The 22374-nt window shown below is 41.0% G+C and overlaps 1 protein-coding gene across 1 annotated transcript; it reads left to right on the top strand.

Moving 5' to 3' along the window:
- Window positions 1-220: 220 nt before the first annotated feature.
- LOC110578952 (cytochrome P450 7A1) lies at window positions 221-8667 on the top strand. Its single transcript, XM_021688473.1, has 6 exons — window positions 221-392; window positions 2277-2517; window positions 3413-3990; window positions 5917-6047; window positions 7424-7599; window positions 8368-8667. The coding sequence occupies exons 1-6, from the start codon at window positions 313-315 to the stop codon at window positions 8665-8667; spliced, it is 1506 nt and encodes a 501-aa protein (XP_021544148.1). The 5' UTR covers window positions 221-312.
- Window positions 8668-22374: the final 13707 nt, after the last annotated feature.

Here is a 22374-nt window from a genome sequence, read left to right as displayed (position 1 = left end):
CTTGCAATATTAGCCTTTGTTACCAGGTCTGAATGTTAAGTCAGCATCTGTTTGAAAGACCTTCAACTTATCAACCATTGCAGGTCTCTGATTGTTTTGGAACCTCTTCTGATACCTGTGGACTTAGTTCAAGGCCAGGTATTTTTTTTTTTTTTTCTAATAGGATGAACAAATGGTTAATTGTTTGCTTTGGTCACTCAAGTGTAGGATCTTGCCTTATATAAAAGTCTAGCTGGACTCTCTGTTCAGTGACATCCTTACCTTTCTAATCAGAGACTCTCCTCTTCAGAAGTTTTGCATTAGATTTGCAAAATGATGACCATATCTTTGATCTGGGGGATTGTTGTAGCAGTGTGCTGTTGTTTATGGCTTATTCTTGGAATGAGGAGAAGGTAAGGAAAGTTTTATCTTTAAGCTGTGTTTTAGTTCATTCATTTAAAGTTCTTTTACCTTCATTGTTATATAATAAATTTGGTGTTCTGTACTTACACTCACTAGCATTTTCTTCTTTTTTTTAACTGAAAAACTTTAGATTTAAGATACAATTTACAAATTTGAAGTGGTATCATATTACATCTAATAAAAGATTGAATGACAGTCTTTCCCTTTTAGTACTGACATACCCATGATCATGCAAAAACGTACAAACTTGTTAAACATAAGTGACAAAAAGTTTATAAGGTCTCTGTGTATGTTTCTGGGTGTATATAAAGATGAAGTCTGGATTAGTAAGGATATAAGTGGTAAGTGGGATCTGTATTGGAAAAGGTTTCTTTCTAGCATGAGGATTAAATAGATGCTCTGACTAAATGAATGTTCTCTTCTCAGCTAGTTCTTGTGCACTGGATAGACTCAGCCTAGGTCTGGACAAGAGCACAGAGCCTGCATTGGTCATTCTATTATCTTCTTCTCATTAATGATAATAAACCATGGTAAATCGGGCAACTGCTAAATTTAGGTAACATCACTTTTATTTATGTGTCATTTATTTATAATGGCTTCAAGAAGACAAGAAATACAAATAGGGTCACATACACAGCCATTTTTATTTACCTTCTGATTGGCTCAAAGAGTATTTGGGGGAGGGCTATGTAAGCATTCTGTTATGTCAATCTCCAAAAGATAGAATTACCCACAGCATATCTTCAGCTATGTAGATTGCTATGTGCTGTCTCGTTTACAAGTTGTTTGTGTGTGTGTGTGTGCGTGCGTATGTGTGTGTGTGTGTGTGTGTATGCTTTATGGTATTTTAATTCAGGCCCGATAATTTCTAGTTTTAGTTGTTAACCTTACTTATCTTTGAACTCATAAAATGAACATAATTATTTTATGCTAAGTAGTTCTGTCAAGAGGGATAGGAGTTTATGTTGGAAAATTAATGTTTATAGTATTTAATAAAAACATTTAAAATAGCATGAAAGAGGGGTGCCTGGGTGGCTCAGTCGGTTAAGTATCTGCATTTGGCTCAGGTCAAGAACCCCTGCTCATCAGGGAGCCTGCTTCTCCCTCTCCCTCTGCCCCTCCTCCCTGCTTGTGTTCTCTCTCTCTCTCAAATAAATAAATAAAATCTTAAAAAAAATAAATAGCATGCAAGACTGTGTTTCAACTATACTTCAATTAAAAAGAGACAACAAATAGCATGAAAGAGTGTTGAGTCACAATTGGTGATCCTATCAATACTTATTTTACTTAATTTCATTTTATAATAAGCTAATTTCTCAAATGAGATTCTTATCTTCAACAATCATTATAGAATAATAATGTCTTTAAACTATGAAGATTTTGAAAACTTCAATTTTGCCATCCTCTCTGCAATTCAGTATTTTATATCTTTAAAGAAAACAATCATATGAAACATTTTGAGAGACTCAGGCAAATGATGTTTAGGAGAAATATAAACACTAGAGTATAGTTTCCTCTGTACTGAGAGGAAGAATCTTGTTGGCTTTGTTGATTCTTTTATCCTCATCATTGGAAAAAGGGACTATCACATAGTAGACATTCAATAAGTGTTTGTGGAATGGATGGATGGATGGATGGATGGATGGATGGATGGATGGATGGATGGATGGATTTAGCAATCATTTTTACCAACATATCATGTTACTAGGTTAATAAAACCCATTATTTTAGTAAAAGAGCAGGGCCCCTTCAACAAAGGAACTATCCATAACTGTGGAGTTCTGAAGTTTGAAGTCAGTAGTAAAAGTTTAAATCAGGTATAAATAAAAACAATGTGTAATTTCCCATACTTATCATATGTTTGTGTCTTACAGACAAATGGGTGAACCACCTCTGGAGAATGGGTTGATTCCATACCTGGGATGTGCTCTGAAATTTGGTGCCAATCCTCTTGAGTTCCTGAGAGCAAATCAAAGGAAACATGGTCACGTTTTCACCTGCAGATTGATGGGAAACTATGTCCACTTCATCACAAATCCCTTGTCATACCAGAAGGTGTTGTGCCATGGGAAATACTTGGATTGGAAAAAGTTTCACTTCACTACTTCTGCAAAGGTAACCAGTTTCCCATTTATACAGCATTCGGCTTTTTTCTACTTTTTGTATGTCAGTCTACTTAGCCTTTTGATGTACTTAGACTTAGAAATAGACATGTTGAAGAGAGTTATCCTTCCATGGAGATTCTTAGAAATATAATGAATCCAATTAGACAGAACCTCTTGGTAATAATTGTTTCAAAAGTCAAAATAGGTATAGATTTGTCATTTCTTAACCACCTAGAGTGAAATAAAAATGAAATATTTTATTGAGCCAGATGGCACTGTATCAGTAAGATAGGTACAAACTCCTTCATGTCAACCACATCTACATAACTCCCAGAGCACATGTGGCGGAAACTTAGCACTAAACAATTGTTTTACCACACTTTTGCCACACAATTTTTAAATTTTGTCAAGCAACTGATCAGATATTTGGGCATCGCTTAGCAATAATCTGAGAGGTTCTTTGAGAGAGACAGCAACTAGCCAATATTTAGTGAGTCTCTGCAAGGAGATATTAGACACGGTCTCAGGTCTAAGTAGACTAAAGTCTGGTTGAAGTACATCTACAATAAATGTAGCAGAGAACTGATGACTAAGACAAATACGGATTAATACCAAATTAACATGCCAATAGATTCAGTAGCATAAGAAAAGTAAGAAATGGACAACTTTCATGGTTGCGGGAAGTTTCACTGAAGAGCTGGAATTTCAACTTGGCCTTCCAGGAAGGGTAGGATTTGACCATTTTTTTGGAAAGTGCTATGAAATTGTATGTACAAAGGCCAATTTCCCTCCTGCCCTGTTTTTAACAAGGAGAGAATTATGGAAGTATCTAATCTGTTTTTCAGCCATTTCCTAGCACTGCATCAGGTTTAATCTCTTTTTTCACACATTTCATTTATCGGCAGGCATTTGGGCACAGAAGCATTGACCCGAGTGATGGAAACACCACTGATAATATAAGTAAAACTTTCATCAAAACCCTGCAGGGCGATGCCTTGAATTCCCTCACAGAAGCCATGATGGAGAACCTCCAACTTGTCATGAGACGTCCGCTGGTATCTAAATCAAAGACGCCTGCCTGGGTGACGGAAGGGATGTATTCCTTCTGCTACCGAGTGATGTTTGAAGCTGGGTATTTAACTCTCTTTGGCAAAGATCTTACGGGGCAAGACGCACAAAAAGGACTCATTCTGAATAACCTTGACCACTTCAAGGAATTTGACAAAATCTTTCCGGCTCTGGTAGCAGGCCTCCCCATTCATGTGTTCAAGACCGCACACCATGCTAGGGAAAAACTGGCAGAGGGCTTGAGGCATGAGAACCTCGGAAAGAGAGACCGCATCTCGGAACTGGTCAGGTTTCTGAATGACATGCTTTCCACCTTAGATGACATGGATAAGGCTAAGACACACCTCGCTATCCTCTGGGCGTCACAAGCAAACACCATCCCGGCGACTTTCTGGAGCTTATTTCAAATGATTAGGTAACTAGCAATTTATCCATTTATTTCTTTATTTTAATTGAAAGCAGAAAAGCTACTATTTTAACTAAAAAAAAAAAGAGTCATGGTAATTTCTCATGCTATCAATCAAGAATGTGACATTTACTTTATAAGTGTTTAACATGTATCAGTTCATCCAATCCTCACAAAACCATAAGCAGCCGTGCCTGGCACACTCATCCTGCAGAAGCGGAGACCTTTCCAGGGGGAAGAATGCACTGCATAGGGTCAGTTCAGGCCATCTGGGCCCAGAGCCCTTGCTTTCAACCCCAGGCTCTTCCTCATGATGCCTACTCAAGTTGATGAATTCTGTCTTCATAATCATAAAAATGTACTTAATGATTTGGACTTGTGGACAGTGAAAGGGCAGTGCCTATGTCTTAGTCCTCTGTGTATTAACAGTTTGTTTCCGGGCGCCTGGGTGGCTCGGATGGTTAAGCGTCTGCCTTTGGCTCAGGTCATGATCCCAGGGTCGTGGGATCGAGTCCCACATCGGGCTCCCGGCTCGGCGGGGGGCCTGCTTCTCCCTCTGACCCTCTCCCCTCTCATGCTGTTTCTCTCTCGCTTGCTCTCTAAAAAATAAATAAAATCTTTAAAAAAAAATAACAAACAAACAAACAAACAAACAAAAAACAGTTTGTTTCCACCCCATTAGTAATTTCTGTCTTACTGTTTATTGGACCAACTATGATAGCTATGGATCAATTCTACTGATCATTATTGATGGGCTTTGGCTAGATTTTGCCTTTTAAAAGTATGTAACAAAAACATTGCATGTAACATACTTTACCTAACATGACTGTGTTCCACAGTGTTAGTCTTTTAGAGATTTGACATTCAAATGGTTTATTGGATTATTCTGGTTAAATTGGGTGTTTAGTGTCACGTGGACACAAAATTACTATACTGTAGCATTGGGAATGCCAAATTTCCACTGATGGCTGACAGTTTTATGTATTTAATATAAAAAATATTTAGGGGCACTAGGGTGGCTTATTCAGTTAAGTGTCTGACTCTAGGTTTCAGTTCAGGTCATGATCTCAGGGTTGTGAGGTCACATCAGGCTTTGCCCTGGGCATGAAGCCTGCTCAAGTTCTTCCTCTGCCCCACCCTCCCACGCACGCATGCGTGCGCTCTCTCTCTCTCTCCCCCCCCAAAAAAAATTAGAAACAATTTCAGATATAAAAACCCCATACTAATCTGTCTCAAATGTTAAATGTCTTCCCAAGTTTTTACTGAAGAGATCTCCATCCAGAATAAGTTCATATATTTTCAGTAAGGTTACAACATCAATATAATATCATAAGGGTAATAGTAACCATTTTATGACAGTCACACATATACTTACCAGTCAAACATTTCTGAGACTCATTTACTGCAATCATGTTATATAGATCCCCATGGCCCTAAGGATCCAGTAAATGTCCATGCACTAAAACGCACTAGCATTCATTTTACAAGTTAAAGTGCTAGAACAATATAAGAATGGGAAAGCTGTTGTTCTACCCGAAATTGTGGTATGGGTTTTAAGAGTAAATTTTGACATCCATTTGCAATTTAGCTAATACTTTATAATTATTAATCTTACATGCAATATTCCTTCTCAGTTGTTATGTATGTGACTAATTTGACCATTTAATCTTTATTAGAATCATTTATTTATAAAAGTTTGGCCAAAGTTTTACTTCTGTGTTGCAAGGCCTTTTAAGGCAACAATTCTTGTTAATATCCAAGGATTTAGACACAATTACAAAATGGAGTAAAAAGTAATTGGGAAATGTCCCTTTCCTACTTTCTCTGGTATCCTGACCACCTAGTAAAAAGAAGGGGAAAACTTCTGTTTGCAGATCTTTTGGTATAGAAAACATTTATTTTCTGTACATCTCTTCTTTTCTCCACTTTTGCTAGGAGCCCTGAAGCAATGAAAGCAGCTGCTGAAGAAGTGAATAAAACACTAGAGAATGCTGGCCAAAAAATCAGCTTTGACGGCAGTCCTATTTGTTTGAATCAAATGCAACTGAATGACTTGCCAGTGCTAGGTATGCTTACTGTGTTCCATTTCATTTACTGTGTCCCACAAACAGTAATTGCCAATATCTATTATGCACTTACCTGTAGGCATTAAGCGAAGTATTTCACATGTGTGATCCCGTTTGATCCTCACTGTAATCCTATGACTGGTGACTAATTTCTACAGAACAGATTAGGAAATTGACACGGAGAGGTTAAGTTCATACCTGGGATGGAATGGTGGAACCAGATACAGTGTTAATGTGAGACTCCTGACCCTACCTTTTCAACTGCTTCTCTGCCCTGCCCTACTCTGTCTCCTTTATTATATTCCCCTTACCACTGATGTTATGATTAATGGGAGCATATTACTCATTTTCATGAAATAAAGGAGGAAAAAGTACCATCAAGACACTAGAATTAGCTGCATGGGTTGAGTGATGGGATTGAAGGTTATTTTGTATTTCTTATTTTTGCTTCTCTGTGGTTTGCAGAAATACAAAAATACTCTATTTTTATAGTGATAAAGAGTTTTCTTTTTGTTTTTGTTATTTTCTCTTGAGGAAAGAACCCAGTGCATGTTGTTAGGGGCAGCAGGTCTTAGTGGAAGGGACATGAGGCAAGAAGCATAGGGGGTTCTGCCAACCACGGATGACCCCAGACATGCCATTGCATTTTGGGGGGACTCGCTTTTCTCATTTGAAAAAGAAAGGGCTAACAGGTTATGATTTTACACACAATCATATGATGACCACCTGAAACATGACCGCTAAAAGGATAGAGGCTGGAAGGTCAGGCTAGACCTTCTCATTGGATCTGCATATTTTAGCTATTTGCAGGGTGGTTTTTTTTGTCCCTTTATATCTTTACCAGACAGTAGGGCACCATCACACACCATCAGGTAGTGTAATCATAAAAATGGGGTCTTGGAAACACTGAACTGAAGCGGCATTAAACATCTGGAAAAATATTTCTATGTGAAAATGATATCAGTATATTAAATCTCAGAAGTAATAAAATTTGAATAATTCACATAAAAGTGAGTTACTGATTTTTCCAATTGTATTAGATGTCTAGTGTCATGTGGAAATAAGATTATTTTTCCATAAAATTATAACAGTCTAGTTGCCATTGATAACCAAGATTATATCCTTACAAAATGATTATCATAAACTCAGATTATCAGGTAAAAATGACATTCAGACACAACTGAATCATTGATTACAGCATAGTGGCAACAGAAAAAAAAATTGGGTACGTTTTATCTGGCCAGCTTCCCCTAGTCTGTTCGGGTTGTGTTATAATCTGCTAGCAGTATTTCAGACTCCATATTATGAGGCCTTTAAATACATGATTTGTTCTTGCTTTCCTCCTTCTCATCGCTTCTTCCTTTAAAAATATTTAGATAGCATCATCAAGGAGTCTCTGAGGCTTTCCAGTGCGTCTCTGAACATCCGGACTGCTAAAGAGGATTTCACTTTGCATCTCCAGGACAGTTCCTATAACATCCGCAAAGATGACATCATAGCTCTTTACCCGCAGTTAATGCATTTTGATCCAGAAATCTACCCAGACCCTTTGGTAAGTGACTGTTCATCAAAATTCAATATCCAGGTGATGTCTACCCAGATGGAAATAAAGAGGAAATTTACCAGGGCGCATGGTTGGCTTTGTCGGTTAAACGTTGGACTCAGGTCATGATCTCATGGGTCATGAGATCGAGCCCCATGTGTTGGGCTCTGTGCTTGGCCAGGAGTCTGCTTAAGATTATGTCTCTCCCTCTCCCTCTGCCCCCCCCCAAAAGGTGCTCTCTCTCTCTCTTTTTAATAAATAAATCTTTAAAAAAATAAGAATTGACTTAACCATTGAAGCCATAGGGATTGTCTTCTAAATTATGTCCAGTATTCATATATTTTGGAAGACCTGGATGATGGCCTGAATTTTAAAATTCCTGATACCTGTCATCACATCATCTCTGCTAGATTATGTTTGCAATCATTATAATAAAGCTGCTGCCTTTCTTTTTCCTTAACAATTGCCTGCTCCCAAATCCAGGAAATGAGGCTAATATACTGGTTCTTTTAGTTTCTAATTTGAACTCTTCCTTCTTGTTCTGCCTAATGGAGGAACTAGTCACCCAGGCAGAATGGAAGGTATTATAAAGCTTTTTCTGTTCCCATCAGTTCTTGTTAAACTCCTATTAATTTCTGAGTTAAGGTGGGGAATTTGCTAAATTACCAATAGATTGGATTAAAAAAGAAAATTATTCTTTGGAGCGTCCAGGTCAAGAAACCGGTAAATTCCTTTAAAACTATCTTACAGTTCTGTTTTTTTGTATTTTTATTGCAGACCTTTAAATACGATCGATATCTTGATGAAAATGGGAAGACAAAGACCACCTTCTATAGTAATGGAATCAAGTTAAAGTATTACTACATGCCCTTTGGGTCAGGAGCGACAATATGTCCAGGGAGAATATTTGCTGTCCAGGAAATCAAGCAGTTTTTGATTCTGATGCTTTCCTATTTTGAACTGGAGCTTGTGGAGAGCCAGGTTAAATGTCCCCCTTTGGACCAGTCCCGTGCAGGCTTGGGCATTTTACCACCATTAAATGATATTGAGTTTAAATATAAATTCAAACATTTGTGAACATATAGTTGGAAGCAGAGGACATGAGATGATGTTACCAGCCTGCAGACTGCCATCATGTATCTGTCCCTTTGGACGGTCATCTTTGGTGGTAGTGGCATTAAGTCAGCGGGGTCCAACTCTGTACACAGATGCTTGCTTTTGAATCTTAACATTTTGATGACCGTTTCCAGATGCTATCTCAGACCGTGCTAGTGAAAAAAAACCTCATTTCTAGGGGCACAATAATTTGTTTTCATTTGAATAAGTCAGTGAATTTTCATCCAGCCAGGCACTGAAGTTCATTATTTTCAGAGGAAAAAGTCTTTTTTTTTTCCCCCAGAATGAAGATATTCTGATTGGCAAAAGTTTTTCTCCCCCTTAAGGAAACAGCTTTATTTTTATAAAAACCACCCAATAATTATGAAAAAAGGTACAAATTCACGTTTTAGTGAAACCACATGATTCTTTGACTAGATATGGGATACCTTTTTTTCTTTTTTATAACAACGCTTTTATTGTCCAGGACCTGTGACAGTTTCATGTGTCTCTAAAGAAGGCAGGAAGTTTAGAGCATTATGAGCCCTTTTAAAGGAAAAGGAGTGGGTAGGCACAGCCAGAAGTCCGTGACTATCTTACCCCATGGGAATGTGGTATTAGTACAAGCACACCCGATATGCTCCCCACCACAGTCAAATGTAGATGTATATTATAAAAGACATGTTAAGTGACTTTATCATGCTCTTTAATCAAAAGAAAATGTTTCTCAGCTTTCCCTATAGGCAGTATTTAGGGCTTTTAAAATGATGGCCTTGATGTCCTGAAAATACTGAAGATGGTTTTAATATTTTCTCTTTATGCTTTAATGTATTTTTGCTGGAAACTCTAATGTCTATGTCAGGTTTCAACGATCTTATCTATATTTTCATTAGATTCCATATTAAAGCAGGGATTTTTTTCAGAGAAGGCAGTTTTTCTGGTACTATTAACCATGCATCAATGAAGAGAATGTAGCTCTCCCGTGATACCTTTTAAAATGAAAACGATGAAAATGACCATTTAAAAGCACATGAAACATACAAAGTTCGTTAAATGTAGCTAGACATTGTATTTTATTTAAATACTTTTTATCTTTAAATGACTTGTAGTTGAAGGAAAAATAATTGAAGGCTAGATAGTAGTGTTTAACTACTGTACGCAACAGTGCTTTGGTAAAATATTTTAAACATTGGAGTTATCAGCTATACTATTTTTATTGATATTTCTGTATGTATATATTCTTTTGAGAGAGAGAGAGCATGAGCACGCATGGGGAGTGGGGAGGAGGGGCAGAGGAGAGGGCCCAAGCAGACTCCACACCCGGCTCGGAGCCTGATGCGGGGCTTGATCTCACGACCCTGAGATTGTGACCTGAGTCGAAATCAAGAGTCCGACTGTTGACTGAGCCACCCAAGCGCCCCTTATGTATGTATTTATATGTAAATTATATTTCCCTTTTTTCTTGTATACAAATACTAAGAAAATATTGTAACATTTGATAATTTTGAAAGGATTCACCTTTCAGAAATAAAAGTATGTAATTCTAAGTTCTTAAGTCTTCAGAATGTTTAAAACATTCACCTAGTGACAAGCTGAAACAATTTTGTCCATTATTCATCTCTTAGAAAAAGTAAAATATTCATTCACTTAAAAATCTCCTCCATACTTCATACAAGTCATTGAAGATTTTTAATCTTGCTATTTAATATTACCGTGGCATTATCTCTTATGTAGGTTATTTTATATATTAAGAAAATTAAACTTATTTAGATATGGTGCAAGATGAACAAAATTCTGTTTTATAGCACATTGTTTTCAACTAGATTTCTAATTGTGGTTCCCTAACATTCTACAGCGTGGTGGACGGGTCTATACATCTTTCCGCATCTTTATTCTTGTGGAGCCGGGGTGGGCGATTGATACGACTGTGGGCCAAAAGTCCCTCTCCACCTGTGTTTTTTTATGGATTGAAAGCTAAGAATGGTTTTCACATCTTTAAAGGGTTGTGGGAAAATCAAAAGAGTATTTCATGACACACGAAAATTACCTGAAATTCAGATTTCGACAGCCACGAGTGAAGCTTTATGGGGACACGAGCCAGCGCATTTGTGTTCGCTTCTCAGGCTGTTCTTGCAAAGTCATTGCAGGGCTGAGTAGTTGCAACAGAGACCATGTGATTGTAAAACTTCAAATACATATTAGGTTGTAAAGCCTAAAAGAGATATGTTATTGGCTAAATGTATTCAGGGTTACTGTGGTCCAGGTCCAAGCTCGGACACTTCCCTTGCACGATCTCATTTGATCCTCGCGAGAGTCCTGTGGGGTCCTTGTTCCTATCACCCCTATATTACAGAGGAGAGAGAGGGAACTCCAGAAAGGTTAAGTCACTGACCCGAGGTTATAGGGCTGGCAAATGGCAGAGTAATTGGAATCCAAGCTGTTCCTGTTCCAGAGCCAGCATTTTTTTTCACTTTGTGGCAAGTCCAAGTGACAGGCTGTCTTTTTAAACTCAGGTCATTGTGGGTAGGCCACAGTAAACAAACTCCATGATATCATTTCTGTCCTAAAATCACCACTGTTTGGGAGCATCATCTGGCCATGCTCAGCTGGTCCGGGGTTGCCAGGATGCTAGGGACCCCACCTTGCAGTGACTCCAGCTATGAGCCCGTGAGGACCGACTGTGTAATCACATTCAATGTCGCTGTGTTAAACTATGCTCCCCTCCACACTGGAAGGCATTCCTTTGCCTCGCCAAGAGCTTGGCCTTGTTCACTGTGGAGTCTCAGGCGGTTCCTCCTAGGATCAGTGTTAGACATTTTTGAGGTGGCTGGGACTAAGGCTTCAGCCTTCATCTCATTAATAGGTAATTGAATGCCAATATCGTGCTCACCAGCCCCTTCTCCACATCACCTTGACTGATCCCAATTCAGAGGCTTGGACATAGAAAGTGACACCAAGACAACAGCATTGATGTTTCACAGAGCATCACAGATGACTCAGATTCTTCTAGTCTAAGCTCTCATTTTAGTTAGAAACTGGCATCTGGTGAAAGTGAAGTGATTTTGTTAAAAAGGCTGCACAGCAAGGAATAGGGCAGGCCCGGGTCTGGAAATCTCCTGTTTGCAGAGCAAATACTGTAGTCACTGAATTAACCAGGATACATTGAACATTAAGGACCTCACTCTCCAAGCTAGAGGCGTTAGGTTTCATAGACTCCATGAAGTCCATTTATCTATAGAGAGATACGTGAAAAAAAATAGAAAAATTTAAAACATTCATAAACTTTAACATTACTATATTTTTACAAATTCCCACTCTTGTTTGAAAAAAAGTATACAGTGGGGCGCCTGGGTGGCTCAGTCTGTTAAGCGTCTGCCTTCGGCTCAGGTCATGGTCCCAGGGTCCAGGGATCGAGCCCCACGTCGGGCTCCCTGCTCAGCAAGGAGTCTGCGTCTCCCTCTGCCTGCAGCTCCCCCTGCTTCTTCTGCTCTCTCTCTCTCAAATAAATAAATAAAATCTTAAAAAAAAAAAAAGAAAAAGCATACAATGTCTGGTATCCTCTACCCCATTTGCTAAGGAACCACTTTATCCAGCAATCTGCTGTCAAGTTAATTGGAAGATAGATGCACCACTTGGCAGTTCTAGAACCAATTTATCCTGGATTAAAAGAGTGACAGTTGTAAGAATGATGAGTTTGTATGAGAGAGTTTCTGAGAGCCTGGAGAACTTACAGGAGAAAGGATTATCACCTCCCTGACGTGCTATTTTGCAAACTTTCAAACGCTGAGAAACAGGTTAGAGCGACACAGGGACCACCCTCCACTTTCATCCAGACCCACCAATTGTTCACACTTTGCCACGATTGCTTTTTACTGAGAAAGCTGGCTTCAAAAGCGGTTTTAGTTTAGGGTTTTCATTTATAATTATTTCCTTTTTAAAAAGATTTTATTTATTTATTTGAGAGAGAGAGAGAGAGAGAGCAGGCTCCCCGCTGAGCAGGGAGCTGGATGTGGGACTCAATCCCAGGACCCTGGGATCATGACCTGAGCCAAAGGCAGATAGATGCTTAACCAACTGAGCCACCCAGGCATCCCTATAATTATTTTCCTAAGTTCCCAATTTGGTGTTTGATCTCTGGTTCCTCTGAACCTTTGGGGAGGAAAAAGGGATGAGGGAACCAGGCGATCACTGACAGGTATTTGTTCTCTTTCCCACTAGCATCACATCTATATATAATCTTGTTTTCCTTTTCTGGCAGGAAAAATAGTGAAATTCACTTAAATTCCCCTGGAAACAGAAATTGCTTTTTTAAACATAAAAATATATACACGTGGGGAAATCTGTACAGGAAAACTATTTTTCTTCAGAAGTTTACTTAGAGTGTGTTGGTGAGAATATGTTCAGGGAGAAGGTCCGGGTGCTCCAAGTAACGTGCGTCTGTCAAGGGCTGTCCCTGAAGAGTGACGGCAGGTGTCCTGGGGGGACTGGGGGTCTCTGGCATGGACACAGGACAATCAGGCAAACTCAGCAGTCAGTTTCTCAGAAATATGGACCTTAGTGCCTTTACTTCATCACTTCTTTGGAGAGATTCTAGGGCATGCCAGTTCCCCAGGAGGGTAACTCTATTTTCTCCCCTCCACCCCATAGCTCACCAAAGCTCCTAACTGGTGTCTCGCACATAGTAGGAGCTCAAATGTTTGAAGCCGGTGGCGAAGGTGGGGGGGTGGGGGGCGGTCCCTGTTTTTCTTAGTCCAGGCTCCACAAGCTGCAAATGGTTTATTTAGCTGCTTTGCTAAGCAGACCTTTTTGCTTGTCTCTATTGATTTCTCACTCTATTAAAATATTGGGAAAGAGTTACACACAGAACTGAGAACACACCTGGCCTGAGCTCAGGCTCAGATTGCGTGATAAGGCAGGTTCACTATTTGCTAAGATAAAGTGGAGGTGGAGAGGATCTCAGCCCTGCGCACAGCTGAGCGGTCTGCCCCTGGATCTCAGAGACAGAGAGGTGGCCCGGTAAGCCTGGGAAGGAAATGAAGTGCAGGCTGCTACTCTTCGGTATTCATTAATGTACCATATACCTTATATTTATACTCCATTTTGTTATGCATTGAAGTTTCAGAAATTCTCACCCTGCTGAGGGTCTAGGCCGATTTTTAGTTATAATCAGGCCTTTGCCTGTGGCACAATGAAATAACACATTCATTGTATAGTTTTCTAGCGCTGGAGGATGGAGCTGTAATGCCCAACACCTCTTAAGATTTCTGCTCATATTGGGGCGCCTGGGTGGCTCAGATGGTTGAGCGTCTGCCTTCAGCTCAGGTCATGATCCCAGGGTCCTGGGATCGAGCCGGGCATCGGGCTTCCTGCTCCGTGGGAAGCCTGCTTCTCCCTCTCCCACTCCCCCTGCTTGTGTTCCCTCTCTTGCTGTGTCTCTCTCTGTCAAATAAATAAATAAAATCTTTAAAAAAAAAAAAGATTTCTGCTCATATTATAATTAGGTCAGGCTGCTTGTCTCTTAATAATTAAAGCATATTGCCAAAGAAATAGCATCAAGATATAGGACTTCTTTCAATTCAGCCCTGTTTGGATAGTCCTGATTCACAAATAGTATGTTCCAAAGATGCACTGTGAATAGAATATTTGGGACTCAGAATATATTTTATTGAAAAAACTATGTTATAAATGGGATTTAAATTCTCAGAGAAACAAACAAAAGCTAATTTCATCTATAACAGCACCTGGGTCATTCTGTTTTGAATAATTTTACAACGCAAAAGGAAAGAGAGGGGAAATGCTGTTGAAATGTGAATATTTTAAATTGAAAACAGATGTCTTAGCAGAGGATGGGAGATGGAATATGAAGAATCTGAAGAGGTCATCTGGGTACTTTCGAAGGAGGAGTTTTTCCAGGAGATGGTTTAGAATCACAGTCTTCGAGTTATGGACACTCACTTATTTTATAGCTGAGGAAAACAAGGGACAGAAAGTTTATTTCTAATTCTACCTCAAAGCTTATCTATTTTATTTACTTCTCTTCAGCTGTGTCACTAGTGGTGGGAAGGAGGTGGGAGCAGGCTAATGGCATGTCAAGAGGAATTTGAGAAAATGTGACAGGTCAGTGTATTCGTTCTCAAGGACTGCCATAGCAAAATACCACAGACCGGGGGGCTTAACCAGTTCTGGAGGCTGGAAATCGGAGATTGAGGTGCTGGCAGGTGTGGTTTCTCCTCAGGCCTCTCTCCCTGGCTTGCAGATGGCCATCCTTGTCCTGCGTCCTCACACAGTCTTTCCTCTGGGCATGGACATCCCTGGTGTCTCTGCCCCTTTTTATAAGGAACCAGTCATATTGGATTAGGGCTCCACCCATATGACCTCCTTTAACCTTAATTATCCCCTTAAACTCCCATCTCCAAATACAGTCACCCTCTGAGGAACTGGGGGTGAGGGCTTTAAGATACAAATTTTGGGGAGGGGGGAGGACACAATTCAGTCCATACCAGCATGGAAAGTGAGAGAAAGCAAGAAATAAGTTAAAGAGTTGTGTGCAGCCAATGTGACCAGTGAACAAGGCAGGGCATACAGAGCAATGGTTGGGAAGAAGATGGCTGGGAGCTTTGGCATGGGGACATGGAGTAGGGGACGGGGCTCCTGAATCAGCCTGACCTGGCCTTCTGTGCAAATGTGTGTGTGTGTGTGTGTGTGGGGGTGACTAAGACACATCAAATCTCATCCCCATGAGGGGCCCAAAATACCAATGCCATCACACACAAGCTCCATGAAGATTTTTCTCCTATTTTGAACCCCTTGAACAGGAAGCGGTCCAAGATGGCTGTGCAGCCCCCAGTGAGGGCATACTTCCCAGTACCCATTTCAGGCATGGCCCTCAGATAACAATGGCCACAGGATTCCCTCTCAGACAGTGTGATCCAACACTAATCAAGGAGTTTCCCTACCTTAACACTAGAAGGTCTTCCTGGTGTCTCGTATGGGAATTTCAGAAAGGTTGCAAAGCAGTGACCCCATATGTGTCCCACTCTTTCCTATTCTAAATGGGAGTGTTTTCTTGCACTTACTCTACCCTTGCTTCACCCTGGTTCATCAGTCCAGGGTGTGTCTTTTTAGTTCAGAGATGTTCAGATCAAGAGGAAGCATCTCTGATGTAATGGAGTCTATGCCAGAGACCCTTGACTTTCAGCTGGAAGGGGACAGTCCTCTAGGGAGCCTCCCTTGAGGGAAGGGGTCAGTGTGTTCTATGAATGAGAAGAACAACAGAATTGTTCGAGGCTGCCAGAGAGTGGATTGTTGCAGAGACAACGCTATGGGTCTTCAAATTCCATCTCATCGTTCTCTTCCTAGGTACCTGGGATACCACCTGTCCTGGCTTCTCTTGTAGTGATGTTGGGGCCAGGTGACTGGGTTAGCAGAAGGCTAACTGGTTGAGGTCACCAGCTCTGTCAGTCACTCCCAGCCTGGCCTTAAGGAAACTTCTTCAAGATTGGCCACTTCTCTTTTCCCTTGCCATGGTGACTGCAGAACACATGTTGGAGGCCAGTATGTGATGGACAAGGGCTACCTGACTCAAACTGCTTGTTGCATCAGTGAGAAATAGATCTTCATTATTATGTGTACGCCACCAAAACAAGGGCATATCCCAGCCTTTTTTTTTTTTTTTTAGATTTTTATTTATTTATTTGAGACAGAGAGAATGAGAGACAGAAGGCATGAGAGGGAGGAGGGTCAGAGGGAGAAGCAGACTCCCTGCCGAGCAGGGAGCCGGATGCGGGACTCAATCCTGGGACTCCAGGATCATGACCTGAGCCGAAGGCAGTCGCTTAACCAACTGAGCCACCCAGGCGCCCTCCCAGCCTTTTTTAATACTGAAACTTCCTCACTGTTGTATGTTTTCTTCCTTGTTTACTTCCTTTCCAACCTCCCTTGACACTTGCTGTCATAAAGGCTTCTTATCTTAAATTCCAGCCAGTCCCACGTGCTATCTCATTCCAAATAGTCCCCCGCATACCTTGTTCTCCAAAAGTTTAGAGCAACTTCACAAAATGCTGTTCTGAGGTTTTGCTTCTCAGCTCTCAGCCTACTCCTCTGGGCTACACTCCAGCTCCCCTCGGAATCAAAGTCAAGTGAAAGGGTGGGTCAGGTGGGCAGGTGCCCTGGTAGCCAACCCATGAGGGCCAATGGAAAACACTGAAATGCAATAAAGTGAAAAGAATTGTATTTATCAAAATTCCTCTCAGAATCCTTTCATCAGTTGTTTGTGGTAGTGGCAGGAATGAGACCCCCAACGGGCACATTCCAGTAATGGCTGGTGTCTGCTCAGTTGCTTTCTAGGGAAAGAGGTATGCAACCCCAAGACCGGCTGATTGCTCATGATGAGGAAGGAGAGGTTGAGAAGCACCAGCAACAGCCCTTTCTCAGCCCTTTCCCCCACTCATGTGATCTGATCCTGACCTGATCCTGACCCTTTTTGCTTTGTGGTCAACTTACCCATTCGTTCAGTGCAACCCAAGAGGAAGAAAGATAGCATAAACATCTATACATAGCAAGGCCTCTCCCCACTCCTATTACCCAGTGGGTAAGCAGGTAGTTGTGAGACTAGTAGGGCCGCAGAGCAAATGTCTGCCTCATGCGGCACTGTGTATTTACATACAGGCAGTGGGGTCTGTTAGCAAGCTAATGAGAGCAAATATTGTAACTACCTAGGGCCTATAGCATTCCTGCAATGAGATTGACCCCTGTTGAACGGCTCACTAATCCAACATGATTTTAGCCTGACACGTGAGAACCCCGCAAGGTGAAATGATGAAGTGAGGCTTATCTTTGGTGGCCCCTTCCTCATTTTCCTGTGTCCATCTTTCATTCATGAAAGAGTCAAGAGTTTCTGAGTGTTTAGGCTGCCCAGACATCGTGCCAGGAATGGTAATTTATAGACATGAAAAGACCCAATCCTGCCCTCAAAGAGTTCAGAGTTGAGCTCAATCATTTTAGAAGCCCAGACAGATCAAATTCCAACACCGTATATACCTAAGAGTGGATTTGAAGTAACATGACACTTTTTGGGGGGGGGGGGGCAGGTATTTAAAAATGTAACTTCTAATTTCAGAGCAAACAGACCCCATCCTATATCAGAGGATTTCAAGTGGCAGATGGATGAAGCTGTCTTCCTAAGGTTCTGCAGTTGGGTCTGGAGGCAAATGTTTTTTGGAGGCTGGCCCTATTTCAGAGACACGTTGGTTGCCTCTTCTATCTGACTGCTCACTTACAAAACAAGCTTTTTGCTTTATTCATCAAAATTTCTTTGCCCTTATCAACCCTCATGTGCCATATGAATCCTGCAAAGCAACCCTTGGCCTCAGTGCTCCAAACTAATAACTCTCATTGGATGTCTTCCAATGCTGTCTCATGGTGTTTGAAATTTTGGCAGGAGATGTAGGGTCAATAGTTGTTTGCAAAGTATTCACCTTGGTTACTTTTGGTGAAATGATGTAACCATTGCTCTATCTTTGGTGCATCAGCTTTTTTTTTCTTCTTTTTTTTTAAGTAGGCTCCACACTGGGCGTGAACTCACGACCCTAAGATCGAGACCCTGAGATCAAGACGTGAGCTGAGATCAAGAGTCGAAAGCCTAACTGACTGAGCCACTCAGGCACCCCTGGTAAGTCAGCTTTTGAATCTAAAGTCACTTAAGGGCAGTGGCAAGGCTGATGGGTAAGAATGTAAAAAACTGAAGCCCCGCCCCAATAAGTCGTGGTAAATACACATGTGCACACACACACACACACAATTTAAGCAATCTTTTGGATCTTCTATTTAAAAAGAGCAAGGGAGAAGTATTTTCACATATTGAAAAATCTCGACTAGATGACAAACTAAACATGATCCAAGCCAAAGGACTTTGAGGAGAAACAAGAGAACAACAAAACCAAAAAGATTAATTAGTCCCTTGGTACTCAGAGATGTGTTTTTAAGACCATGTCAACTTACAAATAACACCACCACATAGGATTCCTCCATAAAATATGTCTGCCACAAAACATTAAGATATTGATGTTGGGCTGATGTTCAGGTGTTTATCCACTAGGTAAGTACGTAGCTCCTGCACATGAGTATCAATTGGCATAACCATAGATTACTAAATGTTACGGATGGTGGAGGGATCCTCTTGGATGTCCAAAATTGTGATGGTAAATCCTCAAAGGAGGGGATTCTCTTGTGATTATGGGGCAAACACTGAAGGAACAGAGGCTGATGACTCACTGAACACATACATCCTTGGCCTCTATTGATAAATATGTTAAAGAATTTCTTATCTCAACTTCATTAATAATATGTACAAATCAGATGGACAAGACCATAATAGTTTCTCACCATTTCTAAGCTAAACTGATAAATATAAAAAAATTTAGTGAACCTGAATGAAAATCATTTGATCATTTTGTAGGAATCTAGGGAAAATGTTCTGGTCAGAATATGTTCATTGTACCAGATGAGAACATTACAAATAGATATCCTGTACACAGATACACACAGCTTCACTCACACTCACACACAGATAAAGAAGAAAAAAGAGAGTGAAAAAAAAGACACTGAAAGCACCAGATGGGAAAGGCAGGCTGCGTCACTACCTACTGGTGATTCTTCATACTGCCCAAGCTCATGAGCCCATCACTCCTCATTAACCAAAAGTTGTTCACATAATTCCAGTGAGGCAGGCATGGCAAACTGATTTCTTTGAGAGAGGAATTCGATAACGGGAAGCAGGGAAGAAATTTAGAATTTCATAAAGTCTTTGATGAAAGTTTCAAAAAAAAAAATGAGTCATGAAATTGTTACAGAAGTAATTCTGCTCAATAGGAATAAAAAACTTGCTTGGAATAAGCCATCAACACAGGCACCACAAATAGCTAAGTGCCCCTGCTAATTACAGGCTTTATTAAGAAAGGCAAATTCTCTTTTTTAAAAAAAGAAAGAAATGCAAATTCTCATTGTAATATCTTGTATCATTTAAAGTAAACCAAAAAACCCCCAACCCTCCCCGCCCAGTATTGTTTAGCAGTTGTATTGTTGCTATATAGCAAATTACCCTCAAACTTAGTAGTTTAAAATAACAAATATTAACTCACAGTTTCTATGGGCCAGGAGTCCAGACCTTTAGCGGGGTACCTGTGGTTCAAGGTCTTTCCCGAAGCTGTAGTCATCTCAAGGTCAGATTGGGGCTGAGGAATCTGCTGCCAAGCTCACTGCTGTAGCTGTTGGCAGACTTAGAAATTTGTACTCAGTTTATTCCTGTGGGCTTCTCTACAGGGCTGTTGCATGCCATGGCAGCTGGCTTCCCCCAGGGTGAGTCACCCAAGAGAGCGAGAAGGAGTGCCCCAAATGGACCCTACTGTTGTTTTATATCCCAACCTCAGAAGTACTATCTCGTCACTTCTGCTGTTCTATTTATTAGAAGTAAGTCAAAATTTTCAGCTCCCACACAAGGGCATGAATGCCAGAAGGCAGGGATCAATGGGGCCATCTTAGGGGCTGTCTAACACAGTGCCTAGCAGTCTGATTCTGGAACCAGGATACCTGCATTCACTTCTCAGCTTTTCCACTTACTGTCCTCATGATCTTAATCTCTCTGTGCGTCTTACCTTTACAAAGGGGATAACAAAGCAGCCACCTCATAGAGGCGTTATGAGTCATCAGTGAGTACTTAAAGCACTGCATAGCACTAAGTAACTGTTACAGAAATTGTGATTATTATTACAAGAGATTGCTTAATGCTCTAGGTTTCAGAATGTTATGGGAGATAAAAAAGAGAACTTTCTGTATTGGTTTACATAGTAGGTAATATATGTGTCATGTGCCTTATCCACAGAGGAATGGTACTGAAGGAAAACCAAAATGGCAGAACTATAAATGGCTGCATTGCCAGAGTTCCCCGTTCATGGCAGAGGGCCTTGGATGGAGAGGGAGTTGTTTACGGGATGAACCTAAAATCTCACCATGGAAGTCCCACAAGTTGAAATTCTCAGAACCTGAAGAGCAGCAGCTCTGTCCTACTTCTGATGATCTTCTATCTCTATTCCTAAGAAAGGATAGGGGATGGGGAACCTCTTGACTTTGCCCTTCAGAAAAAATATATTTGAGAACTGCCCAAGGTTACAGAATTCCAATAAAACTAAAGTCAAAGTAAACATATCTTTGGAAGTCATTATTGACTTTAGGGTACAGCTATGCCTCCCACCAGCCCTGAATACCATGCAATTACCAGTAAGGAAAACACTCTTGTGATTCACCTGTGAGGCTGGAAAGCATAGGAACAAGGGAAATCAGAGGTCAACCTCCAACTTCTTAATAAGGATCAACACATAAGGTACAGAGGCATATCTCCCAGAACACATCTTTTTCAAGTCATAGCAGGATGAGAATTCCAAAGAGGTTCCAACCCTTCACTCCAACCCCCAACCCATGGGTATATTTAGGAGAGTGGATATATAAATCACCTAGAAGTTACTGTAATTAATGAAATTTAGTGATGGGAAGTGACATAGGAATTCTGTTGAGATTTTCATAGATCAGACCTCTTGATTTATTAAGTCAGATTGAAATCTCCAGTGTCTAATTGCATCCACTATTTTGAACTGAGACTACTACTAAAAGTAAACATATTGCATGCTTACTATGGGTTAGACACTGAACTGAGGGCTCTCATGGATTGCCTCACTTAACCCTCTCGATCACCCTATGAGGTTTATACTATTATTATCTTTTCTTCTAGATGAGGAAGCTAAGATTGAGAGAAGTTAAATGACTCATGACTAGGAATGATCTGCGCCCTGAAGGCCTCAGTGCGAAGCCCCGAAGACCTTCTGCTATTGTTGGCAAGAAGGGAAAGGCAGAAGGTGTTTAGGAACAGCTGGTTGTGGGATGGACGATTAATTTTGGATGTCCCAGCAGGGCCAGATCATGACAGACCAGCACTCACATGCTAAGCATGTTGGGAAGCCACAACCTACAGCTCAGCTCACTAGCCCCTGATTAGATGGTGAAGGACCTCTTTCTGAGGAAAGAAAGATCAGAGGCATACCAGCTGGGTTTGATAAAACAGGGAAGGGTAGATAGGGCAGAGCACCCCTTTTCCTGCTGTCCCAGCCCTCTGTGAGCAGAAGTGGGGAAGCAGGACAGGGGATGGAGACTGGGACAGAGGAGTCAGACACACAGAGCTGTATCATTGGAGACACCGTGAGAAGATGAGACCACACAGACTCTGCTTGTGTCATGTTTGGCTGAGAACGTGGCAGAGTAAGGCTTGGTAACTGCAATAAATACCCCCGTTTGGAAAAAGAGGAAACCCAGCAACCACAGCTTCTCTACAAAACAGAATCTCTCAGGCAGAGGCTGTAAGGTCTGTGTCTGGTGGTGTGTGTAGCCCATCAAGAAGACCTTGATCATGTTCTCTGTGGAGAATCCCTTGTCTGTGTTCTCTAGGCCCTGGGATCCTCCCTCTGGTAGGGTGTTCATTGTCCTCATGGTCACATCTGAAGTGGGCTCTGGGGAGTCTGAGCTCCTTGAAGCCTGCTAAAGTCAGTCAGGGGCTGAAAGTTGTTCAGTTCAGTTAGATCCTGAAGTGGCTATATTTTCTGCCATGTGGAGAAGGCCAGGATGCACAAAGAGAGAAGGATGAGG

The sequence above is a fragment of the Neomonachus schauinslandi genome, chromosome 4, assembly GCF_002201575.2.
Source record: "Neomonachus schauinslandi chromosome 4, ASM220157v2, whole genome shotgun sequence".
Classification (NCBI taxonomy): domain Eukaryota; kingdom Metazoa; phylum Chordata; class Mammalia; order Carnivora; family Phocidae; genus Neomonachus; species Neomonachus schauinslandi.
Note: the sequence above shows the minus strand (reverse complement) of the source record. Positions and strands in the feature narration are given on the sequence as shown.